The sequence below is a fragment of the Corvus cornix genome, chromosome Z (assembly GCF_000738735.6).
Source record: "Corvus cornix cornix isolate S_Up_H32 chromosome Z, ASM73873v5, whole genome shotgun sequence".
NCBI classification, from domain to species: Eukaryota; Metazoa; Chordata; class Aves; order Passeriformes; family Corvidae; genus Corvus; species Corvus cornix.
In genome coordinates, this window is record NC_046357.1 from 3,107,666 (window position 1) to 3,128,876 (window position 21,211).

At 38.0% G+C, this 21,211-nt stretch overlaps 1 protein-coding gene across 1 annotated transcript in view; it reads left to right on the top strand.

The window, feature by feature from the left end:
* CENPK (centromere protein K) overlaps nucleotides 1-8,443 on the top strand; it is a 30,761-nt gene extending 22,318 nt beyond the window's left edge. Inside the window, exons 9-10 of the mRNA XM_039566998.1 lie at nucleotides 5,024-5,077; nucleotides 7,382-8,443. Of these exons, the coding sequence (XP_039422932.1) occupies nucleotides 5,024-5,077; nucleotides 7,382-7,540 (213 nt within the window). The 3' untranslated portion in view covers nucleotides 7,541-8,443. The remainder of the gene's footprint in view (nucleotides 1-5,023; nucleotides 5,078-7,381) is intronic.
* Nucleotides 8,444-21,211: the final 12,768 nt, after the last annotated feature.

A 21,211-nucleotide genomic window follows, 5' to 3' on the forward strand; every position in this document is an offset into this window, starting at 1 on the left:
AGGTCAAGGGACCTGCCCGAGAGATCCAGTTCCTGGGAGTAAAGTGGCAAGATGGACAACGTCAGATTCCCACCGAGGTCATCAATAAGATCACAGCAATGTCTCCACCGACCAACAAGAAGGAAACACAAGCTTTCCTAGGCGCTATAGGTTTCTGGAGGATGCACATTCCCGAGTACAGCCAGATCGTGAGCCCTCTCTACCTGGTTACCCGCAAGAAGAACGATTTCCACTGGGGCCCTGAACAGCAGCAAGCCTTCAGGAAATTGCTCACGCCGTAGCCCTTGGCCCAGTCAGGACAGGACCAGAGGTGAAGAACGTGCTCTCCTCTGCAGCCGGGAGCAATGGTCTGTCCTGGAGCCTCTGGCAGAAGGTGCCTGGTGAGACTCGGGGCCGACCACTGGGATTCTGGAGCCGAAGCTACAGAGGATCTGAAGCCAACTACACTCCCACAGAGAAGGAAATCCTGGCAGCTTATGAAGGAGTCCAGGCTGCCTCAGAAGTAATCGGCACAGAGGCACAACTCCTCCTGGCACCCCGACTACCGGTGCTGGGGTGGATGTTCAAAGGAAAGGTTCCTTCCACGCATCACGCCACCGACGCTACTTGGAGCAAATGGATCGCCCTCATCATGCAGCGCGCCTGAATTGGAAACCCAAGTCTCCCTGGGATCGGAAGGTGAGACTTTTGGGTTATCTTCTGAAGAAGAAGAGGAGCAGGTGACACGTGCCGAAGAAGCCCCACCATATAATGAGCTACCAGAGAGTGAAAGACAATACGCCCTCTTCACTGATGGTTCCTGCAGAATTGTAGGCGCTAGCCGGAAATGGAAAGCCGCTGTATGGAGCCCCACACGACAAGTTGCACAGGCTGCTGAAGGAGAAGGTGGATCGAGCCAATTTGCTGAGCTCAAAGCTGTCCAATTAGCTCTGGACATAGCTGAAAGAGAGAAGTGGCCAAAGCTCTACCTCTACACTGATTCATGGATGGTAGCCAATGCTCTGTGGGGTTGGCTGGAAAGGTGGAATAAGGCAAACTGGCAGCGCAGAGGAAAACCAATCTGGGCTGCTGAAGAGTGGAAAGACATTGCCACTCGGGTAGAGAAGCTATCCGTGAAGGTCCGTCATGTAGATGCTCACATCCCCAAGAGCCGGGCTAATGAAGAACATCATAACAACAAACAGGTAGATCAGGCTGCGAAAATAGAGGTGTCCCAGATAGACTTGGATTGGCAACATAAAGGAGAACTGTTCCTAGCTCGATGGGCCCATGATGCCTCAGGCCATCAGGGCAGAGATGCCACCTATAAGTGGGCACGAGACGGAGGGGTGGATCTAACCATGGACAGTATCTCCCAGGTTATCCATGATTGTGAGACATGCGCTGCGATCAAGCAGGCCAAGCGGGTGAAGCCCCTGTGGTAGTGTGGGCAGTGGTCCAAATACAAGTATGGGGAGGCCTGGCAGATTGATTACATCACACTGCCTCAAACCCGCCAAGGCAAGCGCTATGTGCTCACAATGGTAGAAGCCACCACTGGGTGGCTGGAGACCTACCCTGTGCCTCATGCTACTGCCCGGAACACCATCCTGGGCCTGGAAAAGCAAGTCCTTTGGAGGCATGGCACCCCTGAGAGAATCGAGTCTGACAATGGGACTCATTTCAAGAACAGCCTTATAAACACCTGGGCTAGAGCACATGGCATTGAGTGGGTGTACCACATCCCTTACCATGCACCAGCAGCTGGGAAGGTTGAGCGGTGTAATGGATTGCTTAAAACCACCTTGAAGGCACTGGGTGGGGGGACTTTCAAAAACTGGGAGATGCATTTAGCAAGAGCCACCTGGTTAGTTAACACCCGAGGTTCCACCAGCCGAGCAGGCCCTGCCCAATCCGAACCCCTACAAACAACAGATGGAGATAAGGTTCCAGTGGTGCACATAAGAGGTATGCTTGGAAAAACTGTTTGGGTAAAGTCTGCCTTGAGCAAAGACAAACCCATCCGTGGGGTTGTTGTTGTTGCACCTGGTGGGTGATGCAAAAGGATGGAGAGACCCGATGCTTACCTCAAGGGGACCTTGTTTTAGGGTGAACTACCCATGGCTCTGTACTTGTATCAGTATCAGCATGTATATTTGTATATAATTTGGGTAATGCATAGATTTATATGGTTAAAAAAGTTAAGTTTCATGTAACATGTTAGTATGGGAAAAAATTCGGGTGGATAATGTTGGGGTTTTAGTTTAGTCTTAGTTTTTTCCTGTTAAAGGAATTTTCTCCCATATGCATGTTGCTAGGGGACAAATAGCTGTACTTAAGAAAGACAAAAAGGGGAGTGGGGCGGGCCTGGCTACTCCTTTGTCTACACCTGGGTGTGGGGTCAGTTCGCTCTGAGCGTCCGGAGAGAGAAGCTGCAGAGAAAGGAGCTGCTGCTTCTTTCTTTTTGGCCGTTCTTTCTTCCTGCTGGAAACAACGCCGGGACCCCAAAAGCCGCTTTCCCTGCCCTGCTGGAGACCGAGCTGTGGCTGCCCTGTTCCGCTGCTGCTTCGAGCTTTCGCTACGCTGTAGCCCTGCTCGCCCTGCCTGCCTGGGCCTCCGTGGGGTTCTCCCATCTGGATACATCTCGTCTGCCACCCGGGATTTGCGTTGTCCTGCCGCTCCAGCCTGCCGTTCTAGCCTGCCGTCCAGCCTGCTGTTCCTGAGAGTCCGGGATCAGCTGCCCAGGGGTTTGTGAAGCCTTTGTCCCATCCCTTCCCAGGATCCCAGGCCCCCAGTGCCGCGTGTGTCCCGAGCTCGCTCTGGAGCGCCCCCTGCAGCCGCGGGGGAACCATCGCACCTGCCCTGCTCACCGGGAGCCGCCAGCGCCCCTGCCGGCTGCGAGCGGAACTGCACCCGAGGGGAAAGGGCCCGACAGCCGAGAAGGCTGGCACTGGGTTTGTGATTGCTGTTACTGCCATAGTTGTTGTTGTTTGTTTGGCTGGTTATATACATATATATAGAGAGAGAGAGTAAAGAACTGTTATTCCTATTTCCCACATCTTTGCCTAAAGGCCCTTGATTTCAAAATATAATAACTTGGAGGGAAAAGGGATTATATCTGCCACTTCAAGGGGGGGCCTCTGCCTTCCTTAGCAGACACCTGTCTTTCAAAACCGAGACATATCTTTTGACTCACTTGGATCACTTGGCTTAACTACAGATCCCCCCTTAATCTGCATCTAAGTGAATAATTGAGAAGGCAGGACAGCCAGCCATTTTTGTCTACATTGTTTTACTGAGTGTCGGAAATACACGTTGTAATCACTGGCAATTAAATTTGCTGCTATGTTGATTCAGGAGAATCCCTTATTCACTTCTATTATCAGCAGTGAGGCTGGTTCAACAGTCTGGCACCGAACTCTTAACTCTGCACATCAGTAATTTTGCTTCACTTTGTGGAGGCATCTTGTGTTCACAGTGGTTCTGTGTGAGGGCAAATGTACAGGGTTGATGTCTGTAGGACATGGCTGCGGCATAGTCTGAACTGCTCCAAGCCTCACTGGTGTGGTTCCAGCCTCCTGTCACCTGGCACATGCATGTCAGATTGGGAGTGGGAGTGAAGACTGGGTCACAGCAGCTCAGGTTGGCTTCCACTGTCATGGCCCAACACCTTTAGTATAGGTAGTGACTGTAGTGACAATTATCTTGCATTTTAAATCTAGGATTAAAAAATACTCTTTTTTCCAAGATAATAATATAAAGAGTCAGAGGTTGAGGAATATTGTTTATGCAAATTGTCTGACTGGAAGGGTGAAGAAGATGCCTTTCAGGCTAAATAATGAAATGCTGAGCATCCTGCTTAAAGTGACTTAATAAGCATTAATTGATTAGAGGTACTTAGTGTATTAGTAGTAATTTTGACCAGGGAAACACATCAGTAGAGGCTGTGAAGTACCTTCATGTTTGCTCTAAGGAACTTTTTGCAGATAGTGTAGATTCTATTTCCTCAGCCGAGTACGAAGATAAAGGCACATAGATAGATGTTATTGGGCCGTAGCTCCAGGATTTGCAGAGTTTCCGTGGAGCAGGCTCTCCATGGAAGCTGAAACTTCTGACTCTCTGCAGGTGAGAATATTACAAACTGTGATTGGAAAAAAGGATTCAGGACTTTCCTTTTACATATTCTTCTTTTTTGCTTGTATTCTTCTTCTGTTCCAGAAGTGGAGCCTGTATAAGGTGCTGCACACCTGTTAATATCTTAGGACCTAAATTGACATATCCAACATCAATGCTGAGAAAGCCAGTGGTATATTATCTCGTTTATTTTGTTGAAATGAAGTGCATAGGAAAAAAGAATAAAACCAAAAAATTAAAGAATCAGGTTTACCGTGCAACAGTACAAGCAGATCCTTTGCTGCCAAAGGAATTTCTATCACTTTATAGACAAATGGCTTGATTTGCTTGCTACAAAGGAAAACAAGTAATTTTCTAGTGATATTTTATCATTGCCTCTTTTTTCCACCCAAAGTCTTTAACTGTTCTGTTTCTTAACCTTGATAAGATAAATTTTTTAGTTGAATGCAAAGCAAATGAGTATTCATTGTCAAGTCATGAAAAAATACTCTAAAGCACTATGAAATGAAGTCTTGAGTTGTGTCAAATTTGTATTCTAAACATTTATTTAAAGCTCATGTAAAATATTTTTTCCCCAACAAATCTTGTTCACAGAACCTTCTGTACTACGTTATAAATGTGATCTACTTGGTTTTATTTAAATTAAAACAGACAGAAACATTATGATCACTTTAGATTAATCTCACTTAATAATTCAAAAAATGTTACATTTGAAGCATAGGATTTTGAACTCGTAGATTTAAGTGCTACCTTGTATTTCTGTCAGGACTAAATCTAAGTAAAAGTTTTCATCTATTGAGTACTATGCAATCAAATAATTGTGTGATTATTTTACTTCATCAATTAACATTTTTCCTGACTGGTTTGGGGTTTTGTTAATTTGACTGGGGGGGGCTGGTTATCTTTCCAGAACTCTTCTGCAGAGCCAGCTGTGAAACTGATAACAATGCAAGAAATTTTAGAGGTAAGATGTTTCTACTATGTAGAGATTTGAGGAATTTTTAAGTACTCAGATGTAACAATGATGATGATCATAGTAATAATAATAATAATAATAATAATAAAGTGTTTATTTTAAAGATAAATAACAGTATAGGGCATTCATATAGTTAATCTAGGATGATTATGAATGTTGTGTCTTCAAGAAGACTGCAGGGAGACACCTCATTGCAGCCTTCTAGTACTGAAAGGGGGCCTATAAAAAGAGCAACTTTTTACATGGGGGAATAGTTTTAAATTAAGAGAGATTTAGATAAGCTGTTGAGAAGAAATTCTTTACTGCGAGGGTGCTGAGGCACAGAAACAGGTTGCCCAGAGAAGCTGTGGATGCCCCATCCCTGGCAGTGTTCAAAGCCAGGTTGGATGGGGCTTTGAGCAACCTTTGAGCAACCTGACCTAGTGGAAGGTGTCCCTGCGCATGGCAGGGGGTTGGAACCAGATGATCTTTAAGGTACGTTCCAGCCCAAACCATTCTATGAATCTAAATCAGTTTCCTATTTTAATTCCTATCAAATTAAACCCCCAATTTTTACAAGAGGTGTGGCAATAATGTTCAGTTTAGGCTGGAGAATGGTTGTCTCTTATTTCTTGATTTTATAATGTTTAGTTCAAAGAAGTTTTATGCGCCTTAGTGGCTCATGTTAGGAGAGACAAATACTATGTTTAACAAAAAAACCTGGCCCATTTCATGCTCTATTTTGTACTGTTTCAAGAAAAATATTTCTGAAATATACATTAACAGTTACAGAAGGACCGATTAATGTGTAGCCTCAGAAGGACCAATAGTCTTGTGTATTTACAGAATTATTAACTCATATGAAGAAATCAATTAATCCAATTCATGCATTCCTAATTGATTTTATAAGTATGCAAGCATTGCTTAGTATGAATTTTTATTTGCGGTGCAATTTATAAATTTGAATTGCAAAGCATAATTTTCCTTCTTGTCTTAAATGTAGCATTTGAAGTGAATTCTCCTGTTCCTCCTCCTTAGACAGTTCTAAACATCTATATGTAAGATGGCCCTGGGGAAAAAATTCTTTTCTTGAGGCAAAACTTGACGGATAAAAACTTTCTGGTACTAAGATGCTATTATCTGATCACTATGATATTGTTGTACTTTAATTTAAAGCCCAGGTTTTACATGATCAAAATCATTTTACATGCTTCACATATCTCAGCATACCCCTTAATGCCAAATCAGGCAGAGCTTGAAAATAGATCAGAATTTAGAATAGCCACAGCCCTCATGGAACAAGAACTTTAAAGTTCTTCTAATGGTTTGAAATTGCCCTTCATATTTTTTCTGATATTGTTAATCTCCTGAAAATGTGAACATATTCAAGTAATGTCTGACTTCCATTTGGAAGAACACACTATTTGAAAAATTCAGACTAATTTCAAATTTTAACTATCCTGACCTAAAGTGTCAATGTCCCTTACTCTTGTAATCTGGAAGGTTTTTCTTTGTTGAGTAGTGTGCTTCTCACTTCAAGTCCCTGTTAAATTTGAAAATGTTTTCTTAGATACACATAAGAGTTACAGCCATAAAGGCTATTTTGGAATATCAGGTGTCAGAAAAGACAAGTAAAAATTTGTCTAAAATAATGCATTTGGAGTAAATTCTCATAATTGGAAGTACAGAAGATATTAACTAGAACAATTCTGCAGAATTTTCTGAAAAAGAAGAGCAGTTGTTTACTTGGGTCTTTTTTTAGTAGCAGTGAGTTACAAAAAGAAAAATCTGGTAGTAAAAGGATTTTGAGTTTGTCTTTAGCAGACAATATTTTGTACTTACTGAAATTGGGAAAGTATAACATTTAAAAGCTCTGAGTAGAAAGATGAAGCATCTAGGATGAATAGAAAGAGCACCATGGAATGGGTAAGATTATTTAATCTGTAATGTGTGCAATATTCCCCATGAGCAATATCATGAGGCCATGAACACGGTCTCCATGAACTGAAAAAGAATTACAAAATTGATTTTGTTTTTAACTCCATTAACTAATTCTGTATTGAGATAAGGAATTTAGTCTATATTTATTCTGGATAAAAGGAGGATTCTGGTTCTAATTTTTTACATCAAAAAAGATGTTATGAAGTTAGTTGGAAGTCCTTTACTTCTACTTTGAACAGCTCTTATATTTCTTCTGTAGTCCTTTATTTCTTATATTGCCTACATTACAATAATTTGTGTAAATTTGGTTAAAGGAGATAAAAATCTAGCTGTTTTGTTAATTTCCTAAATCTTACCCTTTTGGTCTTCCAGATTCTGATAAACAAATTAATGACCACACCACATGAACCTTATGTAACAATCAATGAGTCATTTTGGCCACCTTATATTGAGCTGCTGCTGCGATATGGAATAGTCCTGAGACACCCAGAAGATCCAAAGAGATTGCGCCTTGAAGCTTTTCACAAGTAGTGTGACATACACATGCGCTTGAAAACAAAACAACACCAGTACTCATACTTCGGGGCTGGAACATACTTAGGTTTCATAATAAGCTTTCTTAGTATCAGCCATCATTTCTTGTGCTTTGGTTTTATATCAAGATTTGCATTGTGGAAGATTTTTTAAAGATGCTTAAAAATCTCAAAGATGCTTTTCTAAGATGCCAGTTCATGTAATAGACAAAGATGTTAACCAGTCCTTTTTAAAAATCATACTTTCTGCATTGCTTTTATGGTTTAGATTTTTTGGATTGCTTGAAGTCTTCTCAATTTCCTTTAGTATTTTCTTGTATTCTGTAGAGGCAAAATTCAGAATAACACCACTCCTCCTGTACATGTTCTTGCAAACATTTGGAACTAACAGAGAGGTATCCTGTCAAGAATGTGTTATGCCTTGTTTCTTGGAGCCTTTGCAAACAAATTTATTGGCTTCAAGATAAACACTTAGGAATGCTGACACATCTTTCTGTGCAAAGTGCAGCAGATGGTGAGTCTGCACCTTTCACTGCATGCTTCCAAAACTGCCCATACTGTGTTATGCTATATTGCCTTACAGTATCTGTCTTCACTTTTTCAGACCTTTATCAAGGTTTTTAATGGGTCTCTGTTCTGTTGCTCTCAACAGCTTCTAAATTATGTCAGTTGAGAGTTACCTTCTGACTCAATGCTGGCATTTTTTGTAATCTTAGTCTTTTCTGTAGCCATTGTTATTGTATTGTATTGAGTACAAAAATACTACTCTTGCATATCTGTAGTGACTAAAGCTTTGGAAAATAAACTTTGTTATTAACTAGATTGCAGTTTTTTATTGAGGTAGGAACTTTAGTGATTTTTCAGTTGATGGAAAAATAAAGTGTTGTATATAATCATTGAATGTTTTCATGTGATGGTTTTTAGAATGGTGTTTATGTGATTTGATGTGATGACTTGTAAAGATGATGCAAGGACACATGGGAAAGGAAAGGGCAACCAATCTAATATAAGTTCCAATATAATTGCCCTTTTTTAGACTAATGAGGTAGTAAGCAAAAAAATCATTCATCTTGTCTAGTTTTGAGTGATTGGGCATGGGTATAGACTGCAGTGTATGTTGTACATGAACATTGACTTCTTTTTGCTTCATACTACTTGTATAACTACCCTCCTGTTGTGGTTTAACCTCTCTTATTCACCCATGAGCTCTAGAATCTGACTAATCCATACATTTATCTTACAATGTTTTTAATTGAAAATTCAAATAGCTACATTTTTTGGCTTTGATTTATAGCGTTGTCTCGTTTGGGTTTTTTCTTCATTTGTGTTTAAATGCTTTGTATTCTGCTATGCTTTCACGTTATTATTAATACTGATCAGATACTTCATTGACCCTGGATGACTTCTTCTGTCCTGACATTGATAAGAAGAAGAAAAAATGTTAAACACTCAGTAGCCTCTTGTGTTTAAAAAGAAGAAAAATACCAACACATATCACCCGCCTCCGAAAACCAAACCCAAGCCCAAACCAAAGCACTGAGAAAGAGATAGGATAATCTATAAACAAGAGCTCTAAAGAAGATGCAATATTAATTGTTTTTCATACCAAAATCAAATCTCATCCAAGTAAAATACCAGAATAGATTTAAATGAAACTACCTCACATAAAGCTTTACATTAAATTATGAAACTCACTGCTATAAAATATGTTGTAAGATTACATAAAAACTTTCAAAAAAAGCTTGTCGAGTTCAGATTTGTGAGTGATTATTAAAGAAAATTGGTAGTCAGCTGTTTCAGGAATCTCCATCCTACTAATTGTTGGACTTTGAGGACATACACATAGATATTCCCTGAGATTTTCCTGCAGCTCCACAGTATCTTCCTGAGTTCTCTGAAGCCTTTCTGCATAGGCCCTGGGTATGCTCAGAACCCAAAAGTTCAATGCAGTGCTTTTTCCTTAGGGTTGATTGAATCACTACAGCAGAAGAAAAGCTGTAGAAGGAGATAATCCATTTTCTCTCATGGCCTAAAATGCATTGCCAGTTTTTTTAAAGAGAAGCTGGTTCAGGCTGAAACAGAGCTAGCTGAAAGCTGTAGCTCCTAAAAAAAATCCCAACAAGTAAATTGAAGCAAATCAAGGCAGTGATGAAGAACAGATCTTCTTTATGAAAAAAAGCTGGGAGTAAGATCTTTCATCAGTACTTTCAACAACCAGGAAGGTTGGGAAGTACATTGAAAGAGTAATTTCTCAAGTTTTTCTCTCTGTGTATGTCTGAGTAACAGTTGTTGGTTTGGAATTAACACCTCTGTTAAATGCTAATATTGGGGCTCTATGTGCATTCTGTGAAATTAGGATTTGTTTATCTTTAGCTTAACTGTCAATTTTTAACTCTACAAAGGTTAATATCAAAAAAAGCCAGGATGTTAAATGAACATTGAGAACTACCAAGTGTGAGTAAGATGACAAACTGATCTATGAGCTGGCAGTGCGTCCTTGTGGCCAAGAAGGCCAATGGTATCCCATTGGGTGCCATAGGAAGAGCAGTGCCAGCAGGCTGAAGAAGGTCATCCTGCCACTCTGCCTGTGCCTTTGTTTCTTTTCTTTTAGTTGACCAGCAGTTCCCTACTCAGCCATACCTGTCTAGGGACAATCAGGCTCCTTGGTAAACCTAAATCTTCGTGTTATAACCCATGCGGATCAAGACAGATGTCAGGATAACAAGCTGCAAAAAGACAGATTTCTTTGATTTCAGTCATTACTTAGTAAGGAAGTTTTGTACTTGGCTGGGTCTATTTGATTAGACCTGTATCCCTGGAATATTGGCACTGCTTAAAACCTTTCACAGCTCTGCCTCTGCACCAAATAACCAGGCAACTTCTCCATCTAACACATATCATATTCTCCCAGTATGGAGCTGGTGGTTTTTATATGGTTAAGAGTAAGATGTTAGTCACAACTGTGTCACCATCCAGGGCATAATTCATGGATGAGCAGTCACCTGCTGAATCAGAGGCCAAACCTTGGAGAGTGGTGCTTTCCCCTGTGACTGTTTCAGTAGAAAATCTCACCCCGAGGGAGCATTAACTTTCCATTCTGATTTGGTGTGATCTAGACATCAGACTGGCATTTACATGAAGAGGAAAAAAATTACTCATTAAACAATAGTGATTCTTCTGGAATGTGCATATTGTGCAGAGCCCTCGACTCTTCTTGCTTTTTGTAATACATCAGCACAGCAAACTTCATATTGAGTGGAAATTCATCTAGTAACATGTACGCCTTCTTGCATGCAGTATTACAAGGTTACAAGGAAGAGCAGACCATGCCTGCCTTCACAGACTCAACTCTGCAAATCACTGTGTTGGGACAAACTTACTGATGTGATTTCCTAGAGAAATAACTAAATTATTCTGCAGATTTTCACCTTTTGATAGTGGCATTAAATGCAACTGCTATATTTATCTGGATTTTGCTACATTAAAAAAAATGTGATTTTGAGAGTTTGGCGTAAAAGTTTCTGGATGTAAAGTTTTGGCAGAAATACACAAGATTTGTTTGTGGTTTTGAGAGAGTGGAGGTGATGCTAATGAAGAGTGCTGTAGGTAGTTACAGGCATATAATATAACCTTGGAAAAATAAGCCTATCTTGAATCCTTGAACGTTCGTTAGTATTTTGGTAAAATAATGCTATATTTTCTGTGTCTTACATTGTATTTGAAGTTTTTTTAAAAAAGGAAAGCATGTGATAAATGCAGGAAAAGCATATGATAGCAAGCAGTATTGTACCTGTTTAAATCTTTAAGTTATCTTTCATAGTTATGTATTCACAAAAGATAGCGAGTCCATGTATTTTCTGAAAGGTTTTTTTTTTTCAGTGTTTTAGTTTCGTTTACTGGATTTGGTCTGGGGTGGTTTTTTGTGTTGGTTTTTGTTGTTTGGGGGGTTTTTTGGTTGATGTTGTTTTGTATTATTTTGGTGTGGGGGCTTTTTGTTTGGTTGTTTTTTTGTGGGCTTTCTTTTGTTTGTGTTTGTTTTGTTCTGTTTTGGTTTTGTTTCTTTGTTTGCCATTTTGGGGTGGTTGGGTTTTTGTTTGGGGGGTTTTTGGTTTGTTTTGTTCTCATTGCATTTGTACTTTATTTGCTTATTTATTTTGCTTCAAACTGTTTTAGCACAAAAAGTTTTGATCACAATACTCCTACTTATTTCCAAGCATGACATTCTAGTGATTAAGGCAATGAGACTCTATTTTGTTCATATTCTCAGGTAATACACTATGTTTTAGTAGATTATTTCCAGGTTAAACAATGAGCATTCCAAGGTACCTCAGCAGTGCCGAACTACTCGTAATTATAATCAGTCGTGGATACAAGAAGTTCTTTGTTCTGCAAACGTTTTAAATTCTGTACTTTAGAAAATTTATTGTGTCAAATGAAACATAATCTTGCCTTCTCTATTTGGCAACAGATGCTGCTTGCAGGTGCTTGCAAATGAGCTTTTGATTATAGCTAGCCAAGACAAATGTAATTTTGGTGGTATTCCTGTTCTAGTTTTAATTTAGGTTGCATTAAATGAGTTGCTGGAGATAGTTTCAGGCAGAAAGACTTAAAATAAAAACTAACTAGATTAGTGTTGCAGTTTAATTGATAAATAACTAGTCCATTCATTTCCTTAACAATTGTTTGCTCAAGTTTCCTTAAGATTATAAAGTGGTTGTGTTTTATTTCCTTTAACAGAACACTAGGCAATTTGGATTGGGGATGAGGCAATCAATTATTCTTGGTGACATGATCTAGACACATCTTTACTAAAACACTAACTTATCCACAGAAACAAATTACAGTGCTTGAAGTTGGTATCTGTTATAAAAGCTCTTCTTTGCTACTTCTATTGTTTTTATTTAACAGACTGATTAATTTTATGACTATTTGCACTGACTGTAAAACTCTTATGGTTATTAATTTATATTAAATGTTGCCAAAGAACAAGCTTGCAATGCTACTCTGTATGCATAACCTATTGCAGTTGCATCTAAGTTTTTATTTGAATGGGCAGCGTGCTTTTATTTCAGTATAATTTCTTTCTGTATTTGTGTCTATTTCACTCTTAAAAGGTTTTGTTTTGTCAAACTCATTGCACTGGAAATTGTATTTTTATTAGATTCAGCAACATGTTATTTATAGTCCTACAAAAATGAACTGCAACACTAGAAAACAAGGTAATTAATTTGTTGTATTTAAAGAAAGAATCCAAAGACTGAGGTTAATATGAATGAAGTTGCTTAATAGAAAGGGAGCAGTGTGTGTTTCATAATGGAAGGTGAAACTGTTCAGCCTAGCTGACTTTAAAGTTAGTCTGTTCAGAATAGTTCTCCTACCTGTTTTGGAAATTAAAAATTCATCTAGACTTTACTGGGTAGTTGCCAGATGGCTCTAACTGCAGGACAAGCCCTGATTGCAAACAGGAGCTTAATTTTAATGCTCTTTGCTTATGAAGGCTAAGGCTGCGCAGTCAATACATTCTTTGACTGAGTGCAAGCTTGACAAAAATTCTGTAACTGGAACAAAGTTCCTTGTATATGACAGGATTCTGGCAACATGCATGTAATCTATTATTTGGGAAGACAAAATACTGAAGAACTGACAAAGGTATAAAAATAATATCATAATTGCATATGTGAGGGTCCCAGCAGAATTCTTCTAAGAACAACACAAATTTGAATGTAAATTTCCCTTTATGGCTAGAACTGATGTGGACAGTAACAACAAAGCTGAATTTAAAAAACATTTGCAAGTCTCTGGACTGCTAATTTAAGGGATTGTTAACTCAGAAAGAAAGCTCTCATGTATGGGTTACAGTTTAAGAACACTGAAGCTGAGAATAACAACTGTGTCTTGACTGTTAGTCAGTGTCTGCTCTTCATCAAGAAGCAGCATTCAAATTTTATAATGTAACAGAGATATTCATTTTATGAAATATTACATCACTACATCAACTGTGAGTTACTGCAAGAGAAGCAGCACTTCTCAGAAAGCCAAGTCACACAAACCAAAGTAAATCGGGGGACGACAGAGTCCCAGAATGATGTACAATAGCAAGAGTGCTTACAAGAAGTCTCCTGTACTGTGCCAGGAACGTCCTAAACCAAATCAGTTAACTCCATGTAGAACTACCAGGAGTTAGATGTAAGCCTTCACCTTAAATCAAGAGAGAGTTATTTTACTCAGACAAATTAATTCCTGCTGAAGTTCTTTTCCACTGGAGATAAGACTGACTGTGGGGCTGTACCAGGGATGAAACTGTGCCACTGGATTACTGCAGCATCAAAGAAGCATTATCATACCTGCTGAACAAAGTTATCTTTGCGACATTTTAGCAAGGTTGTTTTCAAGCTGCTTTTATTAAAAAATACAATCTGGATGGTAGTCAACATGCACATGATTCCTTGAGGGGACACAAACCCAGTGCCAATTCTAAAAAGCAAGAGTGCCTAGAAAAAAAAAGATACTGAAATAATTGAACTCAAGCTGATGTGTTACCCTTTCAAACAACTGACTTGTGGCAGTTCAGAACTCAAGAAGCAAAATGAATATTAATGTGAAGCTTTCCAGTAGACATGCATGTGTACAGCAGGGATCAGGCTTATATGAAAAAATATTTTCAGATATGGGTGTTTGGCAAATTATTAGCAAACTACACAGTTGTCTGTAAGACAAAACTCAGCTTAGTCAGACCAAAGAGAATATTTTTAATATATTAATTAGTGTTATATTTTCCCACAAAAATGTTTTGTTTGAAAGATCTATGCCTGCTTTTTGCATAGCTAAGGAAATCCTGTGATTTCCTGACAATAGTAAAAGAGTTCAAAATTACATTTTTTATTGACAGGTTGTTTCAACTGAACTTAAGCAGTAAGTAATCATTGCAATGCTCTATTAATATTCCATATGACAGCTAGATATCAAAGTAGATTATTTTTGTTTATAATCACTATTCCTTTAATAAAAATTGATAATTAAAGGATAAGACAGGATGTAATCATTTTTAGAAAGTTGTTTTCTCCTTTTGGCATGGTGATATATAATGAAGTACAAATAGCATGCTACTGTTTTTATATACTACTCAATACATAGAAGCACTGCCATATCTTTTAGTAGACTAAAAAATACTTTTAAAAAATTATGTTGCTTGCTATGATGTTAAAATCTCAGTCCATGTATTGCACATACAGTAATTTTAGAGTAAGAATTCACTGTTCACAATATCAGAGAATTATGCTTCTGCTTCTGTAACAGTTGCATTTTAGTATTGATTTCTTAAACCAAAGTTGTTGATACTTATTCACCTGCTATCCAGTTTCCATCAGGCTTGCAATACATATGGCTAGTTTATAATCTAAGATAAAGATACTAATCTGGCAACTAAATTTTCTCTAGAGGATGGATATCAGAGAACTCTTAAATATGTAGATTAAATAAATGTCTGCTGAATTACATAGATAATGCTTCTTCATTTTAGTAGCACTTTAAAGAATCACAAGAGAAGGGTACAATGATCTTCTGTAAGATGTTTGATGGATCTTATGTAGTTCCAGAAATAGCTGAGAACCCTAAATAAAATAGTTCCATTTCATAAAAGTGACTATTCAGATTACTTTCCTCTTCCAAGCCTTTCTAGAAAATTTGCATTCAGTTCAGATTTGCTGGTTAAATACACACATTTCTACAGACACCTGTAATTCATAAGAGAAATGAAGCAGTTCAGGAGTGGTGCAGGTAATAGCCAAAATTTTTGTTGATGGCATGTTAGGTTGGCTGCATCTGCCACTTTTTCTATTTCACTGAAACTTCCTTTTAGTACTATTAAGGAAAGAAAAGCAAAGAATAATTTTCAGTAAATTTATTGATGGCTAAGATCCCTTTCTGAATAGAAGCTGGCCAAATCATAGGAGTTTAGTGTTGAATCAAATAGAAAGCTTAGTATATAGAGGCAGGAGGAATTTAAATTTAGCAGTTGCTCTGTGCCAAGTATATAGTCATTTTTCTTCAGGGAATTGGTTGAGTCCAGAAGCATTGGCAATGGGTAAGGGGAAACCTATTTTGCTTCCAGCTGGCCAGTCTATGACTTTATAGCTCAGAGGTTTAAAGTATTATGCTGCCTGATGTGGGATGATTGCCTGATGACCAAGTGTGAAGTTGGGAAATAAAAATTACCTATTCTGAAAAAGTTGTAATATTTGTACAGAGATTCTGATCTTATTACCAGTACTGTGAAAAAAAATCAGGTATGTTTAATTTAGTAAAATAACAGGAATAAAGATGGATAAGAAGTATATCAGACACACCCCTCCTGAATTTTAAAACAGGAGTTCCTTTTAATTACTTTTATCTTTTCTCAAAGGGGTAAAAAGCAGTGTTCATCATTCATGCAAATTACTTTCCAACTATACCGTTAATTAGTCCAAGTTAAATTTGACTGTGTTTAAAAAAATAATTTGGGTAATCTAGATCTTGAAGGCCTGTGCACCTATCAGAAAAGCTGAATCTTAATGCATAATCAGCAAAAGGAGAGCCCCTTCCCCATTCTCAGCTATAAGGACTTCTCAATTGCAAATATGTGCTGCTTGTAAGTTCACTACTATCAAACCATCTGAATGTTTCAGAAAAAGCCTGTCCAAAAACAAAGATGAGAAAAGCTAGGAATCTGAGTTGAAAGACAGTACTTTAGCCATAAGACAGGATCAGATTTAGTGGGGTTTTTTTTAGTACAGCAAAGCATTATTTTATAGAAAATAATTAATTTAAAGTGTAGCTCTGCCTGTCTAATACCAGCATATGTACAGTTTACATTTTTACTTACATACATTTCATGAAACAAATCTATATTTAAATCTATGTAAGTAGATCTGATTAAAATACTATAATTCTTTTAATATGAATTTATATTGAGGTCAATAAGCCCATGAGACCTTGCCAGCTCATCTACAGCAAGCTGTTTCTTATATGTGCGAAGTTCTTTAATAAGCTAAGAGGTAATAACCACTGGATTGAATACACACACCACTAATAATGCACATATTTACCATTAATATTCTTAATGTGTCTCAGAGGTCTCAGGGGAAGAATTCACTTTCTCCTCGACCAGGATCAGAGAGGGAGACAGAATTAGAATGGCCATGATATTTTGTCGATCCCACTGCAGATGGCAGTTTATTGTCAGTAGTGCTGATCATAAGTGTAATATTAAATACTTTATAGCCAAGAAAACACAAGCAATGGTATCCTTTTCTACAGCTTTTTTCATTCTGAGTCACACAAGATTAATTCCTGTGTTTCATGTAAAATACATAGACAAAAAAACTGGAAGAACTTCTGAGAGGCTTAGAAGCCTAAATTAGCAAGGGGCAGAAGACACTTCAATAGCAATGCATCCATCCAGGCACATTTACTTGGACATATGTCATGTTTATAGCACAAGCACAATGAGGATTTTTTTGAGAAAAACATTCATAGTATCTAATCATACTTAATAGAGAGTGTGTGCATTTTGTTGCTGCATTTGAGTCCTGTTCTCAAGATAAAAATAAATATCCTTTTCTGCACATTATAGTTCAGCAAATTCCCCAAATTCTTATATTAAAAAAGAGAAAAAATTTACAAACACCTGGTCCTGTCCTTCTTAGAGAGTAGAGATCAAAGAAACAGAAAACTTTCAATCTTCAAAGCTACAGTTGTACTTCAGAAGAATTACACGAATGCATTTTACATCCCATCTTTGGTAAGAAACCATGTAGCTAGTAAGTAATTTTTGTGTGTAAGCGATTTTTGTGATTTACTGTAGAGTGCAGCATGATAAATGCTGGGCTGCCCTGCTTGTTCTGAAAGTTTTGCACTGGGCATTTCAAGCTGCTGAATTTCTTTTTTTCATGGAGTCTCAGAGAAAACCTTTGCAGAGACAATGCACAAAGTGAAATCCCTGGTACTCTTTCGCAGTTAATTTGTTTCATCCCCCAAAAGAAAGACCCCAATAGAAAAGTATTCATTCATGTGCAAAGCCGAGATTCTGGGGCTGAGCAAGAGCAAAGGTTACCCCTCTACCCTCCCCCAAGCCTATTCAGAGAGAATCCCAGTTCTCACCTCTGAAAGTCAGATAGACTATCCGGGGACAGAGAAAGAGAATGGCCCAGGGACAGCTTTTGGAAGATGAGAAATAGAAATGCCCTGTGTCTAGACTTTAAATAGAAAGGACAGGCTATACCCACAGGTGATGCTTAAAACTAATACTTTGGAAGTATGAGCCAAGGCTAGGGGAATAAGCAGCCTTGCAGAGGAGGAAGTAGCTGTAAAATACATTTTTACAAAATATACTATATTTTTGTACATTTATCAAAAGATACTTTGGCCTTAAAATTTGTACCAGCTGTAGTGAAGGTGGGATCTTGCATTAATTTAAACTCAGTTATGCAGAACCTTGAAGTATGAAAAAAATAATGCCTAATTATACCTCCCTTGGAGTCTCATTTGATCTGCTGGGAAACACCAATAATATCTGGTAAAGCACAATACTAAACTTTCACTTCTGCACTACTCAGGATGAGCAGTAGCTGGCATGGGAAACAGGCAAACCTTTAAGACCTTCTTTTAAAGACAGCAGAAAAAAAGTCATAGATACACAGTTGCAGGTGGGATATCTCCGTGTTTGTGCTCTTTATGTGTTCCACTGATTGTCCTCATAAATACAATGTTAAGTTGGCTATTAGCCAAACTTTATACAGAATATCAGTATGGGAAGAGTTGTGTTAAGTGTATAATTAAATCTATGAAGAAAACTGCTTATGCAATAACTTATATAGAAGTTTATTTATTGCCAGATAACCTTATCTGTGAGTGAAATTGTGTAGATGCAGCTGTGGATGAAATGAGCTAAAAATAAATGTCCAGAATTTTCTCCAAGCTTGTAGATTTCTTTAGCTGTTACTCCATTTGCTTTGAGTACTTTTATTTTGGCTGACAAATCTCCTGATGTACTATTAATTAAAAAGTCTACAAAAATAATACACCGAAGTTATTACCATCAATTGAGTTTCAGGCATGGAGAGAATAGAGAGAGGGGGTGTTGGATTTTGTTTGTTGGTTTGTTTGTTTTGTCTTATTTTGTTTTGTTTTGAATAAAAGAAAAACTGAAGTCAGGAGAAGTTACCTTCCAAGAACGCAGAAGGTTGATGCAAGAATCAGTGTGAATCCATATCAGAGTTTGCAGTGATGAGGCTTCTTTTGTTCTGGGGTCATCATTTAAATATGTGTATGTACAAACATAGGCTCAAGTTGCTCATTCTTTGTCCTCAAGCATCTGTGAACAGTCCCACACCATCATCTTCATATCTCTGGATGGTTTTATGGTTATTTCATGTTAGAATGCAAAAGTGATAGCATAGACTGTACAAGTCTCTTTAATCATATTAGGCATCTTGAAAGCTTTTGAGAAAAATTGAATCTTATCCTTTTGCAGTATAACTTGCATATTGATGTTAATAATCCCCTAATGGCTACAGCAGGAACAGAAGTATGCCAAACCCAGTTCATATTTCAATAGATTGTGCCCAGAGTACAGAGGCCCATAGCTAAGAAAGGTACTCTTTTCACTCCTTAGAAACAAAATTTTGTTTGTGATTTTAATGCACAGTTGAGTTTTCAGTAGATGTGAAAAAGATACTTTTGATGTTGGAAAACTTATTGATCTTTTATTTCAAGTCCTTTACTTTAGTTTTGTCTTTAGACTGTAGCTGAATTCTTTTACCAAATAACAAACAGAAATATATTCAAGACTGAGTGTATTTCAAGAATATTTAGAAGAATAACAGAAGATTCATAGCACTAATTACTATGAAGGTGTTATATAGATCTCAAGCATCATGGTATTTGCTCTTTCTCCCAAGCTGTGTATAAATGTCAGAGGGCCTTGCGAGGTTCATTTGACAAATAGCTGTGGTCGTTGCTAGAGGACCAGTAACTGTTCTTTTCTAGGACTTCTTTTTGTAACTGTTCTCTCATGGGAGATCACTGGTCTCACAGCAGAGCAGCTAAATACAATATATATATGTTCCTGAGCTGCCCCAGTGTGAAAGTCAGCAGTGCAGTGGATTCTTTTGGATGTGTGTGAATGGCAGTGGATTGCAGTGGGAACTAGTGGGAATAGCAGGTGGTTTTAAGCTATTCCTCCTACATTTGTATTGAAAGAGTTGAGGATTGCTTTTAACATAAAACCAACTGCTGGGTCATACCAAAAGATTCATCTGGCCCTGGATTTTGACTTCAAGAGCACCTACAAGGAGATAACTTGAGTTAACTGGGCAAAGAATGGGACAAGCATATATGGCAGTTCTCCTTCCTACTCTCCGATCTGCAGTGTCTAATCACTTCCAGGTTAGACACATAGAAGAGGGTCAGAGCACTTAGTGCTGCACAGACCAGCTTCATGCAAAACCAACCAATCCTAAATAAGTTGGAAAAGGGAAATGCTGGACTTTTTGAAGAGGCGTTAATAAACTCCTTCAAAGCAGAACACTGTTTTCCATAAACACAAGATGTTAATACTGTGATAATCCTGTAAAAAAAAAAAAGAACAGTGAAGTTACTTGTGAGATAAGAGGAAAGAAACACATTTACTAACCACATTAACATAACACCTTACAGCATTTAGTAAGTTTTTGCATTTTGGAGGGACACAGAAAAGTTACAAGGGGAGAGGTGAGTTTTTTTCAATTCTTCCTCAAACCATTTTCTTAACAGCATGTATGAAAGTTATTTCCATTTATAAACTACTGCAAGACAGTGTGGTAGAAAGAATGCCAGAAACCCACCTAAATTGGACAAAGTTGTAAGTATGCACAGTATGCTCCAGAATCTTTAATAAATCTTTTCCACCTATGCAGCCCAGGAATATGGAAAGTCCAATTTTTTCCATTCAAAACAAATCTCTGCTCATTTCATGATCCAATTTTACAATCTCTGACATTGGTGTTTGTGTCTACATTTTTATACAAAGCATATCAAGAAAAGGGGAATCACCACATGGTTCAGAAGATACTAAATGAGCAGTCTGTGATGCTCATCACTACTCTCCTTCAATTCAGAAACTAAACAAGTCACTCAGGCACCTGAGACCAAGATGCCTAATTCTGCACTAGGAGTGTCATTCCTGGAGCTGAGTGCCAGACTGCAAAATGCTGCAGTGTTCTGCATGGTAATATCCAGGTCTTCCTGTGAGTTAATTCCAGATTTTTCATTCTAAAACCAAAATACCTGAATTCTTATGCATTTGCTATGATTTTCTGCACAGCTTTTATATATTTCTGTGTACGCTAATCTTTGAGGAATACCATTTGCCAAATTTTTTCATAGAGATTTTCCACATACACATTTTCCACATATCATATAATTTGTCTCAGCTTTGCTCTCTCTAAGTTTTACAGATTGTTCAGATCTTACAAACAACTTTCTCTGGAAATAGGAAAATAACAAAATGAGAATACACAGAAAAACTATAATACATATAGCTGGGAAGTGCTCCCTTTAAACATGCCTACTGACCTAATCTTTCTGGTATCTCTCTCTTGACTTGGAAAGCTGGAAATAGACAAAGCACGAAAAACTCTGAAATAAAACAACT